The sequence below is a fragment of the Crassostrea angulata genome, chromosome 1, assembly GCF_025612915.1.
Source record: "Crassostrea angulata isolate pt1a10 chromosome 1, ASM2561291v2, whole genome shotgun sequence".
Lineage (NCBI taxonomy): Eukaryota > Metazoa > Mollusca > Bivalvia > Ostreida > Ostreidae > Magallana > Magallana angulata.
In genome coordinates this window covers 3,232,095-3,259,514 of record NC_069111.1, presented here as the reverse complement: position 1 = coordinate 3,259,514, position 27,420 = coordinate 3,232,095, and the positions used below count along the sequence as shown (strand labels likewise).

At 34.7% G+C, this 27,420-nt stretch overlaps 2 protein-coding genes and 1 pseudogene across 2 annotated transcripts in view; 1 reads left to right on the top strand and 2 right to left on the bottom strand.

Moving 5' to 3' along the window:
- Positions 1 to 27,420, bottom strand: part of LOC128176440 (NADH dehydrogenase [ubiquinone] flavoprotein 1, mitochondrial-like) — a 74,017-nt gene that overhangs the window by 21,324 nt on the left and 25,273 nt on the right. The gene's annotated exons all lie outside the window — the stretch shown is intronic.
- On the bottom strand, positions 9,155 to 11,147 carry LOC128176484 (growth hormone secretagogue receptor type 1-like). Its single transcript, XM_052842873.1, has 2 exons — positions 10,938 to 11,147; positions 9,155 to 10,498 (listed from the first exon to the last, which is right to left on the bottom strand). The coding sequence occupies exon 2, from the start codon at positions 10,489 to 10,491 to the stop codon at positions 9,424 to 9,426; it is 1,068 nt and encodes a 355-aa protein (XP_052698833.1). The 5' UTR covers positions 10,492 to 10,498; positions 10,938 to 11,147; the 3' UTR covers positions 9,155 to 9,423.
- Positions 21,513 to 24,555, top strand: LOC128176335 (uncharacterized; annotated as a pseudogene).

Sequence of the window (27,420 nt, the reverse complement as noted above, 5' to 3'; positions counted from 1 at the left end):
TTTCGAATCTCAATTGTCATCAAAATTAGAATCTAATTTCAAGCGAGATAACTCAGTTCTGAAATTTATTTAGTACTGTGTCAAATATTTTTACGAACAGCTCTACATCACGATTGAAAATATAATTTTGTAAAAAAAAAAAAAATAGACCATTGCCTATTGAGTATTTTAATTCGTCTAATGTGACATGTGAGATTTTTACCTGTGCAAGTTAATATCCACTAGAAAAATTATATTTCCCAAAGGAGAAAAATATTTTCTACGAGGATATTAAAAAAGACCCGAAGGATTAATGATCCTATAGGAATTTTACTTCCAAAAGAATAATTGTATTTCCTACGGGAACTTACCTTGGACATGGAGATTTTCTGCAGGATATTTGATTTTTCCATGGGAATTAATCGAGGAGCTTTGTTCAAATCTTATTAGAAATTCCTTAGGAAGTACTTTAATTCCGGTAAGAAATTTTTGTAAGCCTTCCGTCTTACGGATCCAATTGAGGGTCAGCTCAAACTTAGTGATGACAAGTCCAGTATTTCTTTCTCAAGCGGTTTTATTAAGCGTGATCGTATAGTTAAGATTACAACAATCTAAAGCAGCCCAAATCAGGAGTCTGCACAATCTCATTTCATATGGGTATATATAAGGTTTTACTTATGATGGACAGTTTTGACTAGTTCGGCCCATATACGACGATCATGAGTGAACATTTAGTGTTCAAAATTAAGATTAATATTTTATTCCTAAATAAAGTAACAAAACCGTCAAAACTGCCAATCAAAGAGTCTGGATGCAGGATGTGGGTCTCCGAGTCCTGGGTCTCGGAGCCCCCCCACCTAATATGAGGCATCACTTACTCACAATACGTTCATTCATACACGGCATAAAAGGTTACAAAGGTTAATATATAGAATACACAATACATGACTCAATATAGAATACTAGAGCATTCGTTGCAGACACAGAATCGCCAAATAGGTCACATGTTGTTAAACTCTCAATTTGGATATTATTCTGCCCGTATTATGACCTGGTTTCATAACATCATTTAGGAATACTACGCATTGCTACAAGAGTCACAGAGTTCATTCTGTCAATTATCATTAACAGCATTCAGTGCGCAGCATCTAGGTACACATAAATATCATAGTGACCATTATGTAATACTAGCAATTCAAGGTCATAGCATGGCTATCTGTTTACATACGTCCCCCAAACAAAAGAAATATCCCGAAGGGAGATTTCTCATGCCTGGCGCCCGGAATAGGAAAGCGTCCTTGATCTACCCTTGATCAGACGAACTTCCTAGTGACATACCAGTCAGAACATCTATGTTAAGAGATAGTAACAAGTGACATGTTTCCACCTCCGGCTTGGAACACCATTCATCTATAAAAACAAATCTATACCCAGGATGTACACATGTTCATAAAATCATATAGCTTGATTATATCGCATTACAATTATGAAAACAATAATGAATAAAGTATGATAATAATGACCAAGATGAAATAACCATAGTTGAATATAATCGTAATTCATCATCAAAGTAATACTAAGTATGGTTAAGCTTGATGTCACATATCTATACAAAGTCAGTGCATGCTTATAAGTTCACAAAAATATCTCTTCCTTCCTAGGGGTGAGGTTCGCGTCATAAGTTCGGAGTCCATCGGTTTCTTCCTGAATTTCTCCAGAGTGAATCAACAAATACAAGATTTACATTAGCACAAGATAACGCACATTTCTACTTTACACATTTCACATTTTTTTAATTTTCGCTAAATTTCACAATCCTTTCATAAGGAATACACAACTTCTTCGCGGCTGTAGCTCAATTATTCATCCATCATCGGCACCCGTGGATAGAGGGTCGGCGCGGATGGCGAGGCGACTTCTCGCGGAGCGTCTCCTGCGTTCCTCTGTTGCGTAGACATCGCGGCCTTCTCTTCCAGGTATTTACGTGCCAGCTCTGGGTCCGGTCGATAGTATTTGGTCCATGGATAGTCTTCATTTTCCTCCTCTCCACGAAATTGTTGTGCTAGTTTAGTCGAAATGGTCCCCGTGTTACTGGCCAATTTGCGAGTTGCGATTCTTCCGCTTCGTCGGGGTTTCTCTTGGATCCTAATGACTTTCGGGATTGGTTCAAGTTCAATAATGTCGCTAGAGGTCCTTTTCTCTGGATTCTCACAACAAAATACAGTGTCTTTGGAAGAACCTTTCTTATCTCCGTCACTACCCCTTTTTCGACAACCTGTCCAGCAACCACCACAGCATTTACCACCCCACTTTTTAATAGTTTTGCGTTTCTTAATACAAAGTCCCATCGTTACTGTTACTGCCAAAGTTAAACACACATAAAACCAGGGATTTCCCACCCAAGACGAGGATTTTCATGGGATGCAAATTAGTTATTGGCAATTCCGCCATAAGTGAATTCATAAGGAAAACTTTAATATCTTTGGTTTTATGATTGAACCATGAAAACCTGAGCAACCTTGTCCCATACTCAAGATGTCGATCGCAAAATTTGATTGTTTTTACCAATAATCTTAAATCATGTAGTCTTACAGTTTCTTTACTTAGTCGCTGTTTCATGTATTTCGAGTATATGTTAAATCTCTTTAACTCCGCATATACATACAAATAACCGAGGTGCTGATTCCGCGTTTGCTAGTCGGCGTATCTCAATACATGTTTTAATGTCACAGGGGGTCATCCTATCATACCTTTTTAAAAGCGTGCAAAATATACAAAGCTAAGCTTATTCAAGATTATTTACATCTGCATCATACGATAAAATAACTTATTTAATTTATTATTTTGGCTAATTCCTTCATAATAGCCAAACAATCTACAGCAAACTGTTGTTTACTATTTTCACTACGGGGCTTAGGAATTAGTTTACGCGGTTTAGGGATTGGTTTGAAGCCTAGACCTACTTTAGGGGCTATTTCGTCTATTTCCATATTTTCATCTAAGGGTACATTTGGGTTATCTAAGGGTATTTCATAGTCTTGACCACTATTTTCATCACATAGTTCTGACTCATGGGTCTCATCCGATTCTGAATCTACGGCCTGATCGTTCTCGTGTTTATACTGCTGATCATCCATGAACTTCTTAGCTCTTATACGTCTCTGAAGTTCTGCGAGGGGTATATCCTCTTCGTCTGAAGATCCTTCTCTTTCCCATTGTTTGGACTGTATAGCTCTTTCTAATGGTTCTGGTTGCATGTCTTCATTTTCTGACGACGATTCATCTTCCGGTGGCACCACATAGTTAGTTTTTCTTAGAGTTCTTCCACCATCTTCAGTAGTTTGTGAAAGGGGCCAGTGCGAAATATCTGCCCGTCTTAATTGTCGCGCATGGCATTTGGTGGTTAATCCAGTCAATTGATCTCTCACCACGAAACTAACTGGTCCTTTCTGCTCTATGATTCGATAATATGGTAGCCACTTTTTATCTAACTTATTTTGTCTTCTGTTGTTCTTAAGGTAGACAGGGTCACCTACCTGAAAATTTTCGTCTTTGCTTTTCTTATCGGCCTGAGCTTTCTGTTTCTTCTTGGCTTCCTTCATATTACGATGTACTAGCAGGAAAGCTTTATGCTGTTCTTGAAGGGCGATCTTGTGTTGATCTTCCCCCGCATATCTCCTTCGAGGTTTCATCAACGTATCAAGAGGTAATACGACATCTCTGTTGTACATAAGGTAATATGGAGAAAACTTTGACGAATCGTTAGGATGGAAACGAATGGCTGCCAACGTCTGATTAAGATGAATATCCCATGTTTGAGCGTTGTCTGTTGTTTTCTTAGCCATCACGTCATGTAGAGTTCTATGAAATCGTTCTACTTTACCATTACCTTGAGGGCTGTAATAAGATGTTTTGATATGGTTGATATTCAATTCTTTTAAAGTTTCTTCCACTTTCTTATTCACATTTTCTGTTCCGTTGTCTGTGAGGATTTGAAGAGGACAGCCATATCTTGGATATATTTCTTCTAAGATAAGATGTACTATGTTGTCAGCTGACTTATCAGGAACGGGAAAAGCTTCTGGCCAACCAGAGTAAATGTCAATAAAAGAAACTATGTACTTGTTTCCCGACAAGGATGTTGGATATGGTCCAGATAGATCAAGTCCTACTTTAGCCATTGGAAAAGGTGGTATATCTGTCTCTTGAAGTGGAGGTTGATTTTTCTTATTGCTCCTCGTTTGGCATACTACACATCCTTCTATATAAGAGTATAACCTTTTGTACAAATTTGGTATGTAGTACTTTTGTCTGATTACGTCATATGTTTTGTCCACTCCCATATGTCCAAGTCCGTCATGATACTGCTGCACTACTAAAAGTTCTAACTCACGTGGTACATACAGGCGAAGTTTTGGGCCTTCTGAGTCTCCATCTGAAAGATAGTACATTAAACCATCAATTTCCAAAAACTTCTTTTCTTCGGTTGCCGTTGCTGTTCCTTTATTTAACCGATTCTTCAGTTTCTTGATCTGCTCATCGTGTTGTTGACTTTCTTTGATGTTGATATCTTCTGGTAGATCAATAAAGGGTTTGACCAATTCGTCGTGTTGTTTAACTTCACATCTGGCTAATCTCTTAGGCGAAAAGGCATTGGAGTTAAGTACGTTCACTTCAAAGAAATTGTCCTTAACATCTGGTTCATCATGCTCTGATTGTTCTTCCTCTTCACACTCGAGGTTGACTGTCGGTAATCGGGATAAGAGATCTGCACAGCAGTTAAATCTTCCTTCTATGTACTCTACCTTACAGTTATATCCTGCAATACTTAATGCCCATAGTTGAATTTTCTTATTTTGCATTGGAGATTCTAAGATATACTTGAGCGGCTTATGGTCTGTTCTTATAGTAAACTGAGCACCGTGTAAATAATGGTCTAACTTCTGAAGGGCGTAATGGATTGCAAATGCCTCCTTTTCTATGGTTGACCACTTTTCTTGAGTTTTACTCAGCTTGTGGGATAAGTAATATATTGGCTTATCTTCTCCCTCATCTGTCTTTTGAGTAAGGCACGCTCCAATACAATTGTCGCTGGCATCGGTGTACAGGATGTAAGGCTTATTAGTATCTGGATATGCTAGTAAAGGCACTACCGTTAAACTTTCTTTAATAAAGTCAAACGCTTTTTGGCAACATGGCGTCCATTTGAACCTTGCATATTTTCTGGTTAAGTCAATCAATGGTTCCGCAATCTTAGAGAAGTTCGGTATAAATCTCCTGTAATAACTACACATACCTATAAAGCCACGAACTTCTCGGACTGTAGTGGGCGCTGGTAACTTTCTTATAGCTTCGACTTTCTTTGGATCAGGTGTAACGCCATGTTCATCAATGATGAAACCAAGATATTCTGTCTGTTCCTTGAAGAAACTACATTTCTTTAGCTTCATTTTAAGTCCATGCTTCCTTAGGCGGTTGAAAACGTCTTGAATATGGCGAAGATGATCTTCCGGTGTCTCTGAGAATATAAGAATGTCATCCAGGTATGCGATAGCAAACTCTTCTTGTCCTTGAAGAACTATGTTCATCAGCTCTTGAAAGACTGCCGGTGCATTACTCAACCCAAATGGCATCCGGTTAAATTGGAATAGTCCTTTGTGACATGCAAAGGCCGTTTTTTCTTTACTTGAATCTTCTAATTTCACTTGCCAATATCCACTCTTTAAGTCTAGTGCAGTGAAATATTTTGCCTTACCTAGTAAACATAGGATGTCATCAATCAACGGTAGCGGGAATGATACGGGTTTCACTATCTTATTCAAGCTTCTAAAGTCAACGCACATCCGGTCTGATCCGTCCTTTTTCTTCACCACTACTAAGGGAAATGACCAAGGCGATTGTGATCTCTCAATTATCTTTGCGTCCATCATTTCCAGTATGCCCTTGTCAATTATCTGTCTTTTATTTAAGGGTACACGGTAGGGTCTGTTCTTTATTGGGTGGTGATCTCCAGTTTCTATCTTCATTTTAACAGTATCAGTCACTCCAAGGTCACTGTCTTTCTTTGCAAATAAATCATTGTTTTTGCTCACAAGTCTTTTGATTGAGTGTTCAAATCTTCTAGGTACATCAATTTCTTCTTTTGTGTCTTGAGTAGTCTGTATTTCTGAGAATTCCTTCTGTTTTAATGCGGTAATTCGTCCTACTATGTAGCCTCTTGGAATTTTATAATTTTTGTTAGTTTGGTTAACGAAGATCATTGGAACTTTCTTATCCTTCCGAACTATACAAACGGCGTCTTTTAAATATAGTCCTGGGTCTTCCATAATGCAGTTATTGTCTATGCTGTTCACTTCAACCAAGTCATTTTTTTCCAGAGGAAAATTGTTATTTATTTTTCCATAGAATACAGTCACCGTGTTTGGTCTCATAATAAGTTTCTTAGGAGTTCTTACAATAGTTGAGATGTGTAAATCTTCTTTAAGTTCCGCGTATACTTTGCCATCAATACGCATGAGTCCAAGATCAAAGTATAAACGAACATTGTTTTTCTTGAGCCAATCACGGCCGAGAATCATGTTTCGGTTGAGTCCCTTTGTCACATAAAGTTTGTGGTCTAAAGTTAACCCTGAAATCTTAAAGGAAATATTTACATACCCTATCGCAATTAAAGAATTGCCATTTGCTGCTTGTAAAGAGGGGATGTCATTATTAAACAACTTGGGGCGGGGAAATAGATTTTCATACATTTTTTTACTAATTAGAGATACGGCTGCACCTGTATCTACCAAAGCTCTAAATTTATTTTTTCCTATTTTTAATAAACAGCTACTGGGGTTGTTAGTAAAATTAATTTCATATGTAGGTCTTTGTTTAAAGTTCTTTCTTCGGGCTTCAACGAAGGAAGAACGTCTTAGTTTTCCTGTTTTTCTTTGTCAAAATAAGAGCGCGATTTGATATTTTGAGACGATCCCCTATTTACTTGGTCGCTAAATTTATATGTTCGGGCTTGACGATTTGATGGTCTGCCCCGATTTTGCTGCGTTCTTTGATACATATGCGAGCCCCAACAATCTGCACGCACATGACCTACTTTACCACAATTCCAACATTCCACAGGCGAACGGGGTTTCTGCTCTATATTATGGACGGGTTTGTTTTGACTGAGTCGTTTATCTATTTGAGGACGGGACCTGACTTGGGATTTATTTTGAGTACAAAATCGAGCCCTATGACCCGTCTGTTTACATTTAAAACACCTACTATTACGCGCATGGTCAATTTCCATTGGTTCTACATGCCTTGTCTCTACTGAGGTAAGATTATCTGCTCTATCCTTTAATAAGGGAAGAGTAGTATCAAAATTTGAAAGAGTTCGTCTGTTGTCATTACTTTGTACAATTTCTGTCATATTTGACCCTCTTATCGCTAGCCTCTGTCTCAGATTTTGTTCTCGCATTGCTATTTGAATTGCGGATTCTAAATCTTTAGGGTTTTCTCGCAAAATTTTCATTCTGAGGTAGTCGAATGTCAACCCGTCACAAAAGATATCTACTAACTGTTGTTGTATCAAAGGGTCTTTTAGTCTGTCATTACTGTAGGCGTCTTCCGCGATTTGCAATAGTCTCTCGGCGAACAAGTGAACACTTTCATTTGAATGTTGTCGAGTCATACGCATTACTGCTAACGCGTGTTGGGGGTCTGTTATTTCTGCAAATCTATTTTTAAGGGATTCCTTAAGATCGTTCCAAGATGGGATTTCTTCAGACGCATCTGTTTCATCTAAATACCTTTTAATATAATCCCCAACTGAACCCTTACTCGTTATGTATGCAAGCATGGGGATCTCATGACCTTGTTTCCCAGACATAACACTGTACTTTTCAACTTCCTTTATCCACTGTTTAAATTTTTGAGCATCTCCCTCAAAAGGAGTTATCACAGAAGATAAGGGCACTGAGAGTGCGGCTGTTATAGCTTTAACTTGACCAATAAAAAAATCTTTTTCATCATCCTGATCTGGGACTCGGTGTCGAGTTTCACGAGTTTCATACGGCCTAGCATCATTATATGTTTCAAAAGTATTTTGTTTAATCTGCTCTTTTTCTGGGGATTTTTGACCTGTTTCTTGCCCTTTATTTTCATTGTTCTGACCCAACCCCGCGAATTGTTTTTCTAATTGCTCCATTTGATTTTTAAATTCTTTTTTATCAAACCCATCACCTGTCGCCATATTGGTTGCTTAGACAAAGTTGTTTACTTCGAGATAGCTATAAGAGACATATAGAAATGGTTCTTACCTTACTCTGTATTGAACTTCGCTCAGTCCTGGTCACTGGCACCAAGAAAGTTCATGTAAGCCTTCCGTCTTACGGATCCAATTGAGGGTCAGCTCAAACTTAGTGATGACAAGTCCAGTATTTCTTTCTCAAGCGGTTTTATTAAGCGTGATCGTATAGTTAAGATTACAACAATCTAAAGCAGCCCAAATCAGGAGTCTGCACAATCTCATTTCATATGGGTATATATAAGGTTTTACTTATGATGGACAGTTTTGACTAGTTCGGCCCATATACGACGATCATGAGTGAACATTTAGTGTTCAAAATTAAGATTAATATTTTATTCCTAAATAAAGTAACAAAACCGTCAAAACTGCCAATCAAAGAGTCTGGATGCAGGATGTGGGTCTCCGAGTCCTGGGTCTCGGAGCCCCCCCACCTAGTATGAGGCATCACTTACTCACAATACGTTCATTCATACACGGCATAAAAGGTTACAAAGGTTAATATATAGAATACACAATACATGACTCAATATAGAATACTAGAGCATTCGTTGCAGACACAGAATCGCCAAATAGGTCACATGTTGTTAAACTCTCAATTTGGATATTATTCTGCCCGTATTATGACCTGGTTTCATAACATCATTTAGGAATACTACGCATTGCTACAAGAGTCACAGAGTTCATTCTGTCAATTATCATTAACAGCATTCAGTGCGCAGCATCTAGGTACACATAAATATCATAGTGACCATTATGTAATACTAGCAATTCAAGGTCATAGCATGGCTATCTGTTTACATTTTACCTATCATTTAGGAAAACTATTTTTTCTATGGAAATAATTATTTTGATTTCAAATTTTTTGAATGAAGGTAAAAAGCTCACCTGACAGGTTAGATACATTAATAAAGAAAATTATTATTAACTCTTTCAGCAATGGTCTATCTTATGACATATTTTTTTGAACAGTACTTTAGACTTGTGCAAGTCATTTTGTTTTTACCAAATCTACTATGAGACGAGACAGTTGTTAGACATCCTTAGAACAAGTAGGAATTGAACCTTTGGCTCCAAGATCGGACATTATCTAGGTCATCATATACTAGCATCCTTTTATTTCTACGTCACGCAGTGGCCAGTGTATTCTGGTACTTTTAATATCTTGTTCTTTTTGAGTCAGTGGGTAATTCTAATTGTGTTGTACGTTTGCAGTGACATTTGGACGACAAAATTTGAAAGAGCGTTTCTCTAAATTGCCTTGACGTCATGATATACAAGAAGAAATTGAGGCAATAATTAAGTTGTTCCATCAGTTGTACGACTTCCGTAAAAAGACTAAACCCCGAGGACGTCTCCGTGAAAGCTTTCACCCTTTTCTGGTAGGCCGTGTTGTGCAGCACTGTGATTGGCAGGATCAAAATGACGTAGGCAATGACGATGCCTATCAACATGGCCGTGATTTTCCCGCCCTGGTCGCTGGTTGACGAGGGTCTTTGAGTCAAGCTTCTTCGTTTTCGCCGATGTTGAAACAGTTTGATGATAATGAGCGTAGTCAGTATCATTAGTAAGACGGTTGGAACGTTGGAGTAGATAGCTGTGCCACCTTGAAGCATTATTCCAAATTTGGTCCTCTCCCTTGGGTCCGTGTAGTTGTAGACATCTGGGTTGCATTTTCCGTTGACAACTTTCGAGGCGTAGCTCCAAATACCAGTGTACGTGATGATGATGGCTACGACGGTCAGGGTAAAGGCCGAGACTGATCGTTTGGTGATCAGAAGTTTAGCTTTCAATGGGAACCACACAGCTATGAATCGCTCGATACACAGGCCAACAACCGTCCATGATGACGTCATTTTAGACAACCGTCGAATCATGATGTACAGTTTACAATTTATATCATGAAGTGCTCTTATATCCGTGCCAACCAAATCAATGAAAAATAACTTGTTAAACGGCTGAGAAAGAATAGCAACTGAATCAGATATAGCGAGGACAATTAGGAGATAAGAAGACGGGGAACCAGCAAAACGTTCACTGCGCATGACTACGATAGTCAGAAAGTTACCAACGGTTCCCATTACAATAGAGAGTGGAAGGAATACATAATTTACGTACTCGAAAATTGAGGCGGAAACGTCTATTGGTGCGTAGTCGAAAGAAAGTGTTGAAGATTCGACTATAAGTTCTTCGGACTGATTGAAAAACGTAGAGGTATTCGACATTGTTCACCTGAAACAGAGAAAAAATCTATGAAGCTTATAAGAATAATCCTAGCATTTCATGTTGTTTTGCCTCGTACTTAAATGATACTGTAATTAGAGAAACACAATCGACGTCTATGTCTCTGTAGACAGAGAGTGGCAATACGTAGTCGGCAACATGGCAGACAGAACCTTTTCTTCATTGCATCCCCTTCTTATATCATGTTATAACACAAAAGTCTGTAGTTCCTTAACGTTCATATGAGAGATATTAATATTTGTAACTTAAGTAAATCAGTATAATTACAGTTATTGTAGATCATACAATTTTCTTGATGAAAAGTTAATAATTTAAAATTGTAAGGAATCTAACATTTTAAGAGTTATAATTCATTAGTTTTTACAATCCATTTCACTCACTTACTTTAGTACAAATATACTGTATTTCAAAGGGTACGGGTACTTACTCTGTGTATTTTAGAAAACAAAACTGGAATCTTGCAGCTGTCTGGTAATTATCCAAATCTTAAGAAACAAAAGGAGGATGCGATAACGCTGGAGCGGACGCCAATGTCTTTGCTCCTAGTTTCCTTTTACAAAAGATAAACTTACAAAACAACGTACGGTATGGCAAAACTCTAAACATCTATATCTATATCTATAGGTAAATAGCTACCTTCATCGTCCATGTAGCGAGATCGACATGAAATAGAAGTCTGAAAGAGACACACCTCTCAAATGACAATGATACTGTTCTAACTTTTAGCACATTGATCTACAAAAGAAGTATAATGGACATACAACAAAGGCAGCTGGAAGAGAGAAATGGTCTACACCTAAACAAAAAGATGTATCATGATCTCCCAATGATAAAGTCCACACAGATTGTTAACCGCATAAAGCTGATATAAAACAGTTACTGACAGATATCAAAATCTCTAGTTCTCACTTTAATCATAATAAATCTAACAATATTTGACGTTTTTGCTTCCAATATCTATACTACATAAATTTGTTTCGTATGACAAAAAAGTTTAACATACAGACATCAGCTAAGAATACTCACGCGGGATTTTCTAACTATTATCACTAATGAAACTATTTAAAAAAATTCAAGCACAGAGAATTAAACAGTAAATAAATTAATTTCATGAAAACAGTCACATTTATAATTTACTTTTTTTAAAACACAAAATAGATTGAAGCTTATACAGAATAAAAAACAAACTGTACGTAATTATGCATTTGAATATGTACTACTGTATGATATTAATTATACAGTAAAACTCGTTTAGTACGAATACGGATATTGCGAATTCTCTGATATAGCGAAATTATTAACAAATCTTTACAAACTTTTACGGTTATAACGAATTCGGATATAGCGATTTTACGGATTGAGTCCCGTAGAGGTGAAAAATATCGAAATTTAACATTTTTATAATGAATTTCTTTACAGTATAAAAAGTACGCACTACCAGTAAACATGACAGTTTGAATGATTTAATTTTCACATAAATTCGAATTCTATAGTTCACAATTCGATTTTTAAAGGTATCAAAAGAATGTATTTTCATTCTAAGCCTCAATTAGCAAAAATTGTAGTCTGCTGAGAGAAAAGGTAGGTACAGTGAATTCGCTCTAATTATTCCTACGAATTTGTTATACTGTCAAACGAATTACGGATATAACGAAGTAAATCCATTAGTCCCTAGAACTTCGCTATAACCGAGTTTGTTGCAAATCAAAAACAATATAAGTACTTACTTTCTTTTTTAAAACTAATTTTTCCGAAATCTTACAAAAAAGGAAACCCAAGTAAACGAGGGGTGAGTTGAGTAGACTGTGGAGGGAAAGCATGGTATAAAGAATAACCTGGTCGATTAATTAATATATAGATAGAAGCGTACAGTGAATTTCAGGCGGATAAAGAGTGTCACTTTCTTTGGACGGAAAATCCGTTGAATGTTAATAAGGAGAGAATACAAAGGGGGAATATGGAGTTACATCCGCTCATTGAGAAAAATTTGGCAGGCCCTTCCTGAAGTAAATGCTCTTCTCTGTTAATGGCTTTGATTTCTGAGATAAAAAGAAATACTTTAATTATCTGTAATGACTCATTTTCCCGCAACTATAAATCGATGCAAGAAACCTTTGATTTTTTGGGACATTCTATTAAATACATGTATATTTTGAGTTATGTCTCGCGTTTCTTTAATTCACATTAAAACTAGCTGAAGATAAAGGGGAATTCTTGAATGCAGTCTACAATTAGGTAGCTTATTTAGTTGAACCTTGTCAGTTCTGTAGCTTGCTTTAGTTAGAACATTGTCATCAGGGTTGAGGAGTAAAATTATGTTATAGCGAATTCCTAGGGACCAAAGGATTTATTTTGTTATATACGTATAACGAATTCGAAATAATAACTATAGCGAATTCACTATATACATGTTTTCTTTCAAAAGACTACATTTTTTTTACTAATTGAGGCTTAGAATAGAAATATATTTCTTTGATACCTATAATGATCGGACTGTAGGTCGAAAAATTTATATGAAAATAAATGTATTCAAACTATTATGTGAAATAGTAGTGCAAACTTGATTAAACTGAAAGAAATTCGTTATTAAAGTGTCAAATTTCGTTATTATTAACTTTTACGGCACTCAAAATCAGTTTGTTATATCCGTAAATTCGTTATGTCCGAATTCGTTATAGCCGTAAAATTTTGCAAAGGTTTCATTAAATGTTCTACCAAACCTCTCTCTTTACTTCTTACTATAACTCTTACAGTAGTGAGGGAGAAACTTCAAGACTTGAGTACTGTACAACAATATACACCAGAGGTGGATACTAAAATACTCTAAAGAATTATTAGAAACTTTGAGGTCATAAAATCTTACCAAAATCAATAGCATCAAAATGTACGATTTTTCAACGCTTTATACAACCATTTCCAATAACAAATTCTAGGCTTTTTGATATCATCGACAGTTGTTTCTTCAATAAAAATAGAAGTTGTAAAAATTCTTACCTTGTCATTGGAAATCTAAAAAATTATTTTGTTAAAAACCATTCTGATTGCACACACAAGTACTCTGAAGTTGACATTAAAAAGATGTTTGAGTCTCTGATAGACAACATCTATGTAGTTTTTGGAAATCAAGTCTTCCAACAATCTGTTGGAATTCCCATGGGTACCAATTGTGCCCCATTGTTAGCATTCTTATGAAGCAGAATTTGTTTCATATTTGGATATTTTACTGTAAATGGACATTGATGGTAATCTAACAACCACAGGGGCCAAGCCCGTTTTAACATTAATTTCAATGTAACCATAAATAATTTAATTCTGGTTGTAACACGCTTTCTGATTGGTTGAGAAATTTATTTTATATCGTATAAAGAATGTTGCCTAAGTCATAGTAAGACAAACGTCAAAAACGTATCAATCCGCCTGACGTTACGTTTGAATTTTGTACAATTTGATGTCATTTTATAGATCAAATGACCGTTTTTATGAACAATTGATAGCAAATAAATTAAATTATAAGGAATGAATTCAATATTTTTTAGTTTCATACGATATAAATTGGTTTGGAACAGTTTACGCTTTTTTATAAACCGCTTCGCGGTTTATAAAGCGTAAACTGCCCCAAACCATTTTATATCGTATAAAACTAAAAAATATTGAATTCATTCCATAATAAAGACAGGGGTCGAACTCTGACCCAGATAAAAAACTACCAGCTCGCTTCAAAAGCCTAATAAATCAATTAATTTCAATATGCATGTATTTTTCTGAAAAGTAATGTTTTAGATACACTCATGCTGAATTTCAAGTTGATTAATTATCAAATTATTCTCTCGAAGTCGCCAGTTTATACTCGGACATTTACCGGTCCATGGCTCACGATGGGATTTTGTCTATGACAACAGCAGTATTGCAACAAGTCGAGAAACATTCGCTACAATCTCTTAAAATCTCACATCAAACGCACGCTACTTACATCCTTAAATTCCGATAAAATTCCTTAAATACTCTCCAAACTGAACTTTTATTCTGCAGCCACATCAACTTCTGACCAGACCGGCCATTATGATAGCTAATATTAAACTCGATTTCATTGGTTAATATTCCTGATGGTCCAATCAGAATCAGTCTTTCTCAAAGACGTCAAAATGGCTGGCACGTTTAAAAGTGAATGTGGTTGCAGAATAAAAGTTCAGTATGGAGAGTATTTAAGGAATTTTATCGGTTTTTTTATATGTAAGTAGCGTGTGTTTGATGTAAGATTTTAAAAGATTGGTGCAAATGTTTCTCGACTTGTTGCAATACTGTTGTTGTCATAGGCAAAATTCCATCGTGAGCCCTGGACCGGTAAATGTCCGAGTGAAAATATACTGGCGACTTCGAGAGAATAATGACGTGTATCTCCGCTATTTTAAGACCCATCAACTTGAAATTCGGCATGAGGGTATCTAAAACATTACTTCTCTGAAAAGTACATGCATATTGCGAGTGTTATAAAAATTAATTGATTTATTAGGCTTTTGAAGCGAGCTGGTAGTTTTTTATCTGGGTCAGAGTTCGACCCCTTTCTTTATTTATGGTTGTTAAAACGGGCTTGGCCCCTGTGCTAACAACAAAATTTAATGATAAACGCGATGGCTTCAATTTTTCTAAAGTCAACTTTCCTTACCTGTGTAGCAATATACCTTCATCACCTGCATACGGTGTTTTGTCTCTCAGTCAATTCGATACACAAGGGCATGCTCTTCTTATGAACATTTTCTAAGGCGAAGCAAACTACTGACAAACATTAGTTGATAAAACAGGACTATAAACAGTCTCGTTTGAGGTCATCTTTTCGTAAGTTCTATGGTCGATACAACGACCTTGTCAGCAAATACAATCTTCCACTTTTCCGTTTTTCCCGATCACGACAAAGAGCACACGGTGGGTGTGACCGGTCAGCAGAGGATGCTACTACTCTTAGGCACCTGATCCTGCCTCTATCCTTTTAGAGGTCCGTGTTGCTCTGCTTTCAATTTGTATTTCGTCTTTTGGATTTTTGAGATGGTTGACAGTTTGCTATTGTAATTTTTTCATTAATATTGATTTGTCTTTTTTTCACTGCCTTGGTCAATGAGAAAAGATGAAAAAATTTCAAAAAATTACTGACGACAGTCAAGACATTTAAACTGTGTTATCAATTTTGCTGCCAATTTCAGTGAGGAAACAATAACATTTATGAAAAGAATGGTTTTTATTGAGAAGTAACCGATTTCTGAAAAAAGGGAATGTTGACTACCTTATCATTTCGGAATCTCCCGTAGAGTTTTTGAGCAAAGGAAAACATATTATATTTACAGACACACAGACATGGTGAAATCTTGTTAAGGATCACACTGTAGGCGGATGTTTGGTATGATTCTGTAAGAAGTAGCTATTGTTTTAAGTAGTAGATTATACTCTTACTGATTACACGTTCGGCGTGAGGCATGCATTTAATATAAAAAAAAAAAACCATGAAACATGTCAAGATTATTTTCTTTAAAAAAAAAAACAGAACATTTTGTATATAACTGAGCTCTGGCAAAAAAAATCGTACCATCGTTGAACTTTCGATCAGCTAAGTCGGGTAAGGTGTCAACTAGTCTGTCTTCTTTGCAAAATTAGTGTTGTGATTAAAAATGCCAAATCGAAGAACACCAGACACCCTGCTCTTTCAGATTTTTGGTGGTTTAAGTGAATCAGCAGCTTACTCTTAGAAAGGTATGCCATATTCTAAGATTTTTGTAGTGAGTTCTTTACTCCGATTCCGCCAGCATTCTTAGATTCTTAGACAGTAGACCTAAATAAATCACGTACACAAGTAACGATTGTTTTAGCAGCATTTTCTGCGTAAGGAAAGTTACAAGTTTTGAGAAAAAAATAATTTGGCTTCATCCGGAAACATTTGAAACAACAACACATATACAAGTAGATACATGTGAGTAATGGCTATCCCAGCTATTGTACCAAGAAGTCAACAATACGGTGTGTTGGTGTATCTGTTTCGTAAATGTCCGTTACATAATGCAATGTCAACCCGTGCACGCACGGGTCAAAGTCTAGTACCAAGTAGTCCTCAAAATTTATGTTTTGGATTTAGTTCATTAAAAAGACCACAGTTCTGCATATGCTTCGAGTTCCAGCCAACAGAAATGGTTTTTCCATCCATTCCGAAACGCCACTGGTGACAAAAAAGCAACATACATGTACTTATTTTCCTTCGCAAGTAATTTCATACGAAAAATCTAAAGAAATTCATACTTTGTAATTTGAATCATTTGAATTTTATCTTTTTCATGCATTGCAAAAGTTGTATATTCTATATGTATGCACTTATAGTGAAAAAGAGTGTGTATATACGAGTGGTCTGGCACGAAAAGATTAAGTTTGAGCAATGCGAAACGTCACCAGTATAACAAGTATTTAAAAACAAAACCTTTAACCTGTTGTCAGTTTTACTTATTTCATATTAAGATTTGCTTCGGGATATCTAGATACAAGCCTCTTGATATATAGTTCTGTAGCTTTCTTTAAGAAAAACGTCTATGCCTAACAAAAATCACGTACTTTACTGATATAGTGAAAAAACAAAATTGTCAGAAGCACCGTAAAGCTGAGCATCTGTTTGTGACAGAAAATGTCGAAATATTTTGAATTTGTTGCAATAAACGTGCACACAAAGATGCATGCTCAGATCACCTTCTACTAAAATGTACTTTGGGTCTTTCTTTGTACAACTTCAATAAATTAAACAAAATAAATTTATTTGTTTATTTTATTCTGGTGTTATAACTCGTTAATGAAATTTTAATGCATGAGCATGAATACGGGAAAATGTTGGATGTATCGAAGAATAGTTCCTCAATTGTTTGGAAATAGATAGGGTTTAACGTAAAGACAGTTAAATAATATGTTCAATAAATAATATTGAAATACGCATAGTTTTCTTATTTTAAGTGTTAAAGTTTTTATTCAATCTTGCTCATAAGTTGTTTTTTTTTTACTCCAAAACCTATAATATGACAATATAACAATACGAGTAAAATATGACTAAATCAAAATTTACCTTATGACACAAAACGAGGAAATGTAATGAAATTTGATTTTGGGATTTTGCTTTGGGTGAAAAACACATTCATTGCATTGCTATTTGTTCAGATATCCTTACGTCATCTTTATTATGTTTTATTTACCGGTCTTAATTTGGTAAAGTTTTACAATTGTCACATCCTAGTGTACAGTAATTGGTACGTTGGAGTTGAGGAACCCAATCAGAACTAGTTAATAATTTGAAAATATATTTTGTTACAAATGTTTCCGCCACTACTTTTTCTGATTGTCCTCAGCTAACATACCTGGTATGTTATCCTCCAAACTTAGCTATCGGCCAAAGTCTTGCATTGCAGTTTTGGAGGACTATTATAATAGTAAGCCAGTTCTAAACGACAACGTTTAACAGTAAAGAACACAAACTGGAAACAAAGACCTACTTAACATGGTTCTTTACTTGTAAAAGTTACTCAACTGCGGAAAATAACCTTATGCATTGATTTGCATTAAATCTAGTATTTACATGTAAATGTATTATGAATGTATTCTATATGTTTTGCTTACTTTATGCAAAGTATTTTAAATGACAATTGTTATCAAGAGTGAGAACCTTTTGTTCAAACCTTTCGTACTTTAAATACACTATACTGGTATGTTCAAAACCCAATTGTTGTGCATATAGGGGTTTGAAAAACCAGCTAGCTGATTAAATCAGTGTTGAACTATGTGCAATATGGCAAACATTGACACTTCAAAAAGTGGCTAAGTGGTGTTTGGTGGAATTAATCTTGGAACAACTTTAAAATTTCAAAACAATTACAACAAAACAGGCAGAATTTCAGGAAGAGTGATATTCAATTATTCCCAATAGCTCTTCCACGTTTAACCTTTGACTTTCTGTATCGCAGCAATTAACACTTAGCTTCATGTAACAGTCATATCTGGATATATTCACATGTCACGGCGGGAGTGTCAATCATTCGGACTATTTTTGATTAGTGTGAGCATCAACTTTTTGGAACATTGAGTTAAATTTTTCCAGAAACTTTCCCTCTATTTCGACAACCGTTTAAAACTTATTTAAAACGTTCTGAATTCCGCACAGCCGTAATTCCACATGAGGCACAATCAGTGATGGACAGCTAATCTTTTAATTGACTTCTATTTGTTTTTTGACACTTCATCTATCATCATTTTAACCCTTTTGTGTACAGTCATAAGTTACTAAATAACTGTTCGATAATTGATTTCCAAACATCAGAAAATATTATGTTAATCTTCATTGTGTTATTTCATTTTTCACTATAGATAATTTTAAATTATAAACTATCGTCAGTTGGAATCGGACATTCGTTGCTGGTGCAAACTAAACTTATGTAAAAGTTTATTCCATGCAAAGTCTACATTAACGTCTTAAAACTAAATCGCGTGTTGTTTTGTGGGAGGTTTTATGATGCTGTGTCGAACAACTTGACATACTCTCATGGTTGGCCCAGCATAATTCCTGTACGGGAGAGACCGTCCCCTAATAGACAATACAACTCTTTACACTTATCCAAATTGTTCCTATTCACAACGTTTGTTTATTGGTTTCTGTCAATACCGATGTTCAGTTTTAAATACGGTCAATTAGTACTTTTATTAAGAAATCGACATTTATCTTAATGATTAATTGCTTGATTGATTCTGGTATTTTAATATAATTTAAAGCCAGTCTTGGTCTCTTGGTCCGCCGCATTACAAAGTCCATGTATAACATTGTACTCAACATATGTTTTCTATACTGGCACTGTAACAGTTATAAATCGGCTAATATTTAACGTTTTCTTTCATATTTCCTTATTTCTTGATATTTTTGGATAACATTTGCATACTTAAGGATGACGTTTACTCAGAATGAAAAAAATTGCACTGATGATAATGAAAAACCAACTATTGTGTGTTATAGACCTTACATGGTAGTGTTATTCTTCACTTTCAAAAAAGTAGGTCAATGACCTACTTTTTGAGTTAATGACCATTGAATTTTTTTGAAAATTTAAGTAAAATCCATAGAAATTTTTCACTATGAATGAGATTTTTTTAATTAGTTGTGAAAAAAATACAAATTGCTTAACTCTTTATCAAATGAAATACAGTTTATGAATGGTAGTGACAATAAATAGATACAAAGCATTAAACTTTCATTCACAATTTTTATAGGTATTCTAGTCCAAATTTCCTCTATCAGTTTAAATTACTACCCATTTTTGATTGAATATAACAAAAAACTGAATGATGATAATGCTAAAACATTTATAGTATTAAACTAAGTATATTGACCTTTCTCTGCTGGCATAAAATTTATATGAGATCAATGATCAAAAGTTTGAGATATGGTGTCTTTTATCATTTTTAAGCATTTTTCAATATTTTGTAGTGTGTGCCATACGATTATCTAAACGAAAAAGCAAGATAAAACCAACAGAAAATATGCAAAATTATGTTGACTGACAAATAAAATCTTTACTTTAGATATTATAGCACTACCAAAAATATTTCAGTGGAAAACAAAATCGGGAAAATTTAGTTCTAATTTCCTCTGTTTTACAATGTTTTAAACACCAACAGCGGAAAAGTTTCCTTCTCGATTTGTTAGAATTTTCTACCAATTGAAAGCTCAATAATTCCTTTATGATGTAGACCTTAAAGAAATTTCAATTAAACATTGTATGAGCGATTTTGAAAGATAGTTAAAGACCTTATCCTTTCTGTGTGTTAATTTATATGTCAAATCAAAAAAGGGAAATAACAAGTTTCTGTCCTTTAAAAAAGGACTACAATACGTGGACCATTTGCAGGTGTTTCCAACGAAAACGTGAAAGCCTTAAGATTATCAGAGATTCCACCGACTCTAGCCCTCTGCTTTTAACCACTAAATTTGTACGTTGTATTACGTATAGATTTATGTATAGCCCTGACTTTTTATCTAAGAATTTAAAGGGTTCATACTTCTAAAATAATTATGATCTATCTATGAATGAAGTATGCATGTATAGTACCATGCATTCGGTGAATTCTACTATTTGCGCACACATTACGATTCGCACTACTTTGTTTACTATGCTGTGACAGCTTTGTGTAAATTAAAAATTTCATATTTTGATGCATTTTTCTTGAGATTTAAACTTTTATGCAGGGACATAATTATCAATCATACTTAAATGCTTTAAAAAATTTAATCGAGAAGTACTCTAGCCTCGCCTACTATAAAAGTAAAGTTAAGTTACATGATTGTGTATTCGGAAAACAACAAAACATTGCAAATTATGCTATTTGATGCCTGTTGTAGTTTCGGCATAACATTAACTTATTTCATAATACTGATAGTTCATATCACATGTCAATCATTTCTTTAAAAGGAATACTTTGTTTCTGTGCTGTTTACCGACAACTTTACAATTACTGTTATTACAGCGCCTTTGAACATATGAACAAATATGGCACGGAATCCCGATCCCGATTCAGATAAACGTGTGCTAGCCTGGTTCCCTGAGCTACCCATTACGCACAGGAACCAGGCTAGCTCATGCGCATAATTAATGCATTAATCACAAATTTGTTTTAATAATACTTATGTAGCCTTGTTGTTATGTATGGTGTTTATGTTATAATTATGTTATTGATAATCCATTTCTTTTCTTTGACTTGTATCTTAATGTAGGTATCCTGACTTCGCAAGTTTATGAAATGAAACTATGCAATGAATGCGATGAAATTATTTCTCTATATGGCCTACACTTTATTTAATCTTAAGGGCCATTAAATGTTTGGGTTGCTCAATTAATATGTATTTTTTCGTGTACTAATTGCTTTTTTTATATTTTGCATGTATTGAATAGAGATTGGTCAGCGGGAAAAGAGGAAAGAACCAAGATCGATTGACGACACAAATATGGCGGATTCCCGTCAGCTCTCCCTGCGGGTACTTTTGATTTTAATACAATGAACATTCCATCGTTATCGAGTATACCAATTTAAGCCCATATCTTGTGTCAAAAAGATGTAACCATATAGTTATATTTAAAAAACTGTATTAAGGTGGCTCTATACACCACTTTTTGATGACGTAGTGCGCAAAAAAGTAAATCTGGAAGCATGCAATTCCGGTACAGGCTGATTTAAACTGAGGCAAATTGTATGGGGACCGCTTTTTTTGAAAAAATTGTTAAATGAATAGATTTAATTTAATAACTGGAAAATTCATTACTTACAAGTAATGTGGTATGTGACACCTTCACGTTGTGTTGTATTATTTATGGAAATAAACAATAAAATCAAGTATAATATTTTAAATTGTTTCTTTCCCATCATCGATATGTTACACCGTAGAGCAGTGGGTTAGTGGATTCACTACAAACCTGTAGGTAATGAATTCAATTCCCGTTGAGAACAATAAAATTTTTAACTTTCCTAAAATTTTCAAAACGTATTTTTTGGTTGAATACTGTGAAAGAAAATTCTAAACCGGTGAAAATATTTCAATTATAATATACTTTAATGCACATTAATATCGACACCTTAAGGGGATGGGAGGGTTGCTTTAAATTTCTCTCAGGTTGGGATATATACATCCTATTAGTCTAGTCAATTTTCCCCTTTATTTATTTGACTTAGTTTTGCATTATAGCGAATATATTCAATTATACAGCCCTATCATGAAATATGTATGTATTTATCATTATATTTAACATTATATTTAAGAAATTTTCTTCAACTCAGATATGAAAAGTCCCAAAGGTGTTTGGGCCTTGGGACTTAGGAACGATAACCCTTACCTGAGGAACTTTCATACCAAATAAAATTTAAAATATTTTTGTGTTTATTTGCAATGATTTTCATTCAATTTTTTATGTAACATTTATTAAATTACATTTTCTTATAACATCAAGCAACTTTTTCCAGATGATTTGTCAACAGAGTAAGAAAATATGAAAAATTATGTTTTGAGGAAATACTGAAAAAAATGCAATAATAACATTTTGGAATGTTAAGAAGTGTTTTATTTTTTTATGTGTCCGAAGGCAATATCCATCATATGACAAACAAATTTCTCTCAATTTGTTAATAGCTGTCTTTTTAAAAAATATTTGACAAAAACACGAAAAAACATTAAAAAATTCTTTTAAAATACCTATAGTATCCCTATCATCATTTTAATATTTGATAAGTATATTTTTTTTTGGTTTTCTATTGAAAATTGGAATAAACTGTGGGTGTATAGAGCCACCTTAATAGTTTTGTACCAGTTAGCTAAAATTCTTTATAATATTATCTGTCCCAGGTTCCAATTTTGTTATTTTTTGTCCATTTTTATGGTAAATAATTGCTCGTATTTGCGACCAAAAAACCCTTACCTTTGAAAAAGTCCTCTCAATCTTTCTAGTCGGCAATTTAACAAAAATAAAAGCACAATTTTTTCTCATGAATTTTGATAAACACGACATTACGTCAATAAACGATGCGAACTTTGTATTGAAAAGCGATATTTCAAAAATGTCAATCCACACAAAAAACATTTTGTTTGTTAAATAAATGTTTCATGGTGAAGGCGTCTTTTACGTCTTGGTACATGATGCCTTACAATGATTTTGATAATGCTGAGGCATGTTTTTTTTTCAAATATTACACAGAGCTTGCACATGGATAAGATGTCCCCCTTGAAGTTACGAAAGAAGGTTTTCCAATATCAAGTGGGCTCAAACCTATCTTGACTGCCCCCAAGATATCTATGGAAAGGCATTCCAAACACCTGGAAATCAATCTGGAAGCCAAACCTGGAACAAGTCAGGTACTTTATTCTATCGAGGAAAATGAAGATTTTGATCCCGAAATCCTGTCGACAGTCGAAGAAGAAGAAGATAATGCGTGGAGCTTTCAATCAGCTGTTCAGTCAAGTAATCTTTCTAATCTTTACAGTATGCTTGCAGAAACAGTCCCTAAGGATACTAACACTTCGCTGCTGTTTCAGAGCCTTGGTGGTTTGATCAAATCAGCGGCTTCTTCCAAAAACAGTATGCCACCTTCAAAAAGAATTTTTGATCGAGAGTCTGACACCGGCTCAGACTCGGAAAAAGTGCATCGCATTAGATATGTTAACAAAAGCAGCAATGATTATATTGCAGCATTTTCTCTTGAAGGAAAGCTACCATGTTTAGAGAAATGGAAACAGCGAATGATGAGCAGGAAAGACTTGCTTTGGCCGAAACCGGACACAATCGATGAGATCTATAACGCAGAGATGTACATAGTGGCAAAACCAGCGATTGTCGACCCCAATCCTTCCAAAGATTTCTGTCTGCATTTTAGCAAAAACTTTCAGTCCCGATCAAAGACTCTGCCTGTTGCTGTTAAAATCTCTTCAAAAGGGATTTTTGGAGTGTTATGAAGATATTCTGACAACATGCCATTGGAACAATGCGTTTTATTACAAGTGTGAAGAAATGGATCCAGCACTCTTTGATCGTCATTCCACAATATTGGTAGCACTCGGAAATGTGATATCATACATGGCGGAATGTTTAGAGAAAGGTTATCTTGAGCATTACTTTATTGAGAGTAACCTACTTGCCCATATCTCTCAAGAGAAAGCTAGCGAAATCGCTGCAAAAATCAGAGAAATCTTAAAAGATCCTGACAGAGCATTGCAAGTCTATTTTGAGAAGAAACCTATTACAGACCAGATCTGTTTGATATCAGAGAAAGATTTAAAACTTGCCAAGAAAAGTATAAATCAACTGCACCAGGTAGGCAGCATTATCAAAACATGGTCAGCTAACGATGACTCTACTCTCGCAAAAGCCCTGCTCGACACTCTATGTTTTATTTTTAAAGATGATCCAGATTTTGTTAAGTCGATGCCAGCTTTAAAGAACTCTTCGGGGCCATCCACATCAGTTGAAAGTCTAATTGGGCTGATGGCAGAGGAAGCGCAGTAAAAGACTGTTAATTTCTCCACAGACTTCTTAGGTATGGATTTTTTCTAAACGAAGGAACTTTCACGAACACTGACTTCCTCACCACAAATCAAACTCTGTCTCTCTCTCTCTCTCTCTCTCTCTCTCTCTCTCTCTCTCTCTCTCTTTGATGCAATAATCCTTTAAGGATGTGTAGTTTGTGAATATAAAGTAGATTAAACTTTTCTTCGTAGTACAAGAGATTTGCTTTTTATAAATGATAGTGTAGCATTCCTGTAATTTTTTATACTTAACCGGTACATATTCATGTTATACGTTAGAGTTTAAATCTTTATTTCAAACGTTATTTTATAATCAACTATGCAATGATGTGGTCTAGCATTGTTGAAATTAATATATACATGTACATATATGGATATACATGTAATGTTGGTTTAATATCAATGATAATGTTTGTTTCTTATACGTCGTTGTCGTCGTAAACTTGTTACATTTTTTTTCTTCATCAAAACAACTAATAATTTCAACAAAATTTGGAACAAAAGATTCTCGGGTGAAGGGGCTTCAAGATTCTTAATATGAAGGGCTAAGCTTTCTTTGAAAGGGAGATAATATAGAAACTGTCTTTTAGAGATATTCTCAAAAACAAATTGGCCAGAGAAGCTGAAACTTGTGTGGAAGCATTCAGCATTCTCAGTTAGTTTGGCTTCAAGTTTGCTCTAATCATAATCCCCAGGAGTAGGATGGGCCCTTAATTGGGGTGATTTTTTCAAAGAAATAAATGCAAAAATATTTCTTTTTCCCAAAAAACCACACCTCAGAAATGCTGAAAACTCATATTTAAAACATTAAGTTTGGTTGAAATCAAAATCGCCGGGTGTAGTGTGGGGAAACAATATATTGGGGTGAATGTTTTCGTAAAAAAAAGGTAGAGAAAAATTTAAAGTAAGTTTATCAAATCATAGCTTATTATACTACGTCACAGGTTGGCCATTAAAATGTTCTGTAAAAGCATCATAGCTTGATGGTTAAATTATCGGGATTGTGAACTGCAGATCATAAGTTTTAATCCGCCCTGAGCGTTTTTTTCAAATTTACTGAATCATTTTTTGAATAATAGTAATATTTTTCATTAAAAAAATGAATATTTTTTTCGCCAATTTGACTTCTATACTCCATTTTCATCGTGCAAGAAGAGCTAAAACTTGTGTGGAAGCATTCTTATTAAGTGAAAATTCAGTTTTAATTCAAATTATAATCCCAGTTGTAGTGTGAGGCACAATTGGAAGGGTTGTCATAGAAATTAATAGAGAAATGAATTTAAAAATATTCTACAAAAAACTACTTGGTTTGGAAAGCTGAAATTCGTGTGGAAGCATCCTCAGAGAATAAACTAGTTTGTTTAAATCATGGTCCCCGGGGTTGGGGGGGGGGGGGGCAAAATGGGGACTTTGTTTATAGGAATAAATACAGGAAAACAACTTTAAACTGTTTTTTCCAGCAAAGCAGAGACCTGTGTGGAAGCAGCGAGTGAAGAAAATTTAAGTGATGTTTAAATCATGACTCTAGGGGGGTATTGTAGGGCCACGATAGGGGTTGGGTCTTTTTTAAGGAATAAATAGAAACAATTCTACAAAAATATTCTTCTAAAAATCCATTTGAATAGAAAAGCTAAAACTTTTTTTGAAACATCGACAGGTAGACAAGTTTCTTCAAATAACTGCCCGCGAGAGGGGGTTTGGGAACAATGGGGTGATTGTTTAATAGGAATAAATGGTGAAAAAATCTTTCCAGATATTTTTCTCAAAAACCATTTGAGCAGAAAACTGAAACTTCTTTGAAAGCATCGTCTAGTAGTGTAGATTTAAGTTTGTTCAAATCATGATTCCCTGAGGTAGAATGGGGCCACAATGGGGATTGAACTTTTTTATAATATAAAGTAGAGAAATGACTTCAAATTTTTTTCTGAAAACCATTTGGTTGGAAAAGCTGAAATTTGTTTGGACGAATCCTCAGGTAGCGAAGATTCAAGTTTGTTTAAATCATGATCCCCAGGGTTAGGGTTGTGCCACAATGGGTTTATGAATAGAGATAAATTGAGAAACATCCTTTAAAAATTCTTTTAAAATAACGTTTGGTTAGAACAGCTGACACTTGATTGGGAGTATATCCAGATAACATTCAAGTTTTTTAAACCATAATCCTAGAGGTAGGATGGGGCAAAAATGATTTGTAATTTTTTTTTTTTACATAGGAATGAAAAAGAAAAATCTTTTTAAGTCTTCTTTTCAAAAACCATTTACTAAGTAGTCAGAAACGCTGCAACTTGTTCAGAAGCATTCTCAGGTAGAGACTTTTCATAAATTATTGTTTAACATAATGATATTAAGAGAAAAATTTAAAGATCTTTTTAAACAAGATATGCTCTACTTTTGCCGAGATATTTTGTATTTGGTACCATAAAGATGATTTGACAAAAGGTATGGCTAGTGTTGCACAGGTGAGCGATGTGGCTTATAGTTATTTATCTAACTGTGCTCAATTTTTTTTTATAGGATCTTGTGTTCACTTTATAAAAAGATTTTTTTATTTTCAAATTATAAAATCAATATTTGTTGTAATACAAAAACTGATTTAATAGATAAATCACCTTCGTTCACTTTGCCAACGTCTTACCAAAGAAGTTTCACGTTACATTGAGGTGTAGCCTACCACATATTTGAATGTTTGTTTTATTCATAATTTATTAATTATATGCATGTAGTTCATAATATCATTTGCTTTCAGTTGAAATAAAGTTGTTTAGAATATTTTTTTTTATTATTTCGGGGTTTATTAGAATATTTTTAAAACAGGGAGAATTGTACTTATCAAATGATAGCTTCA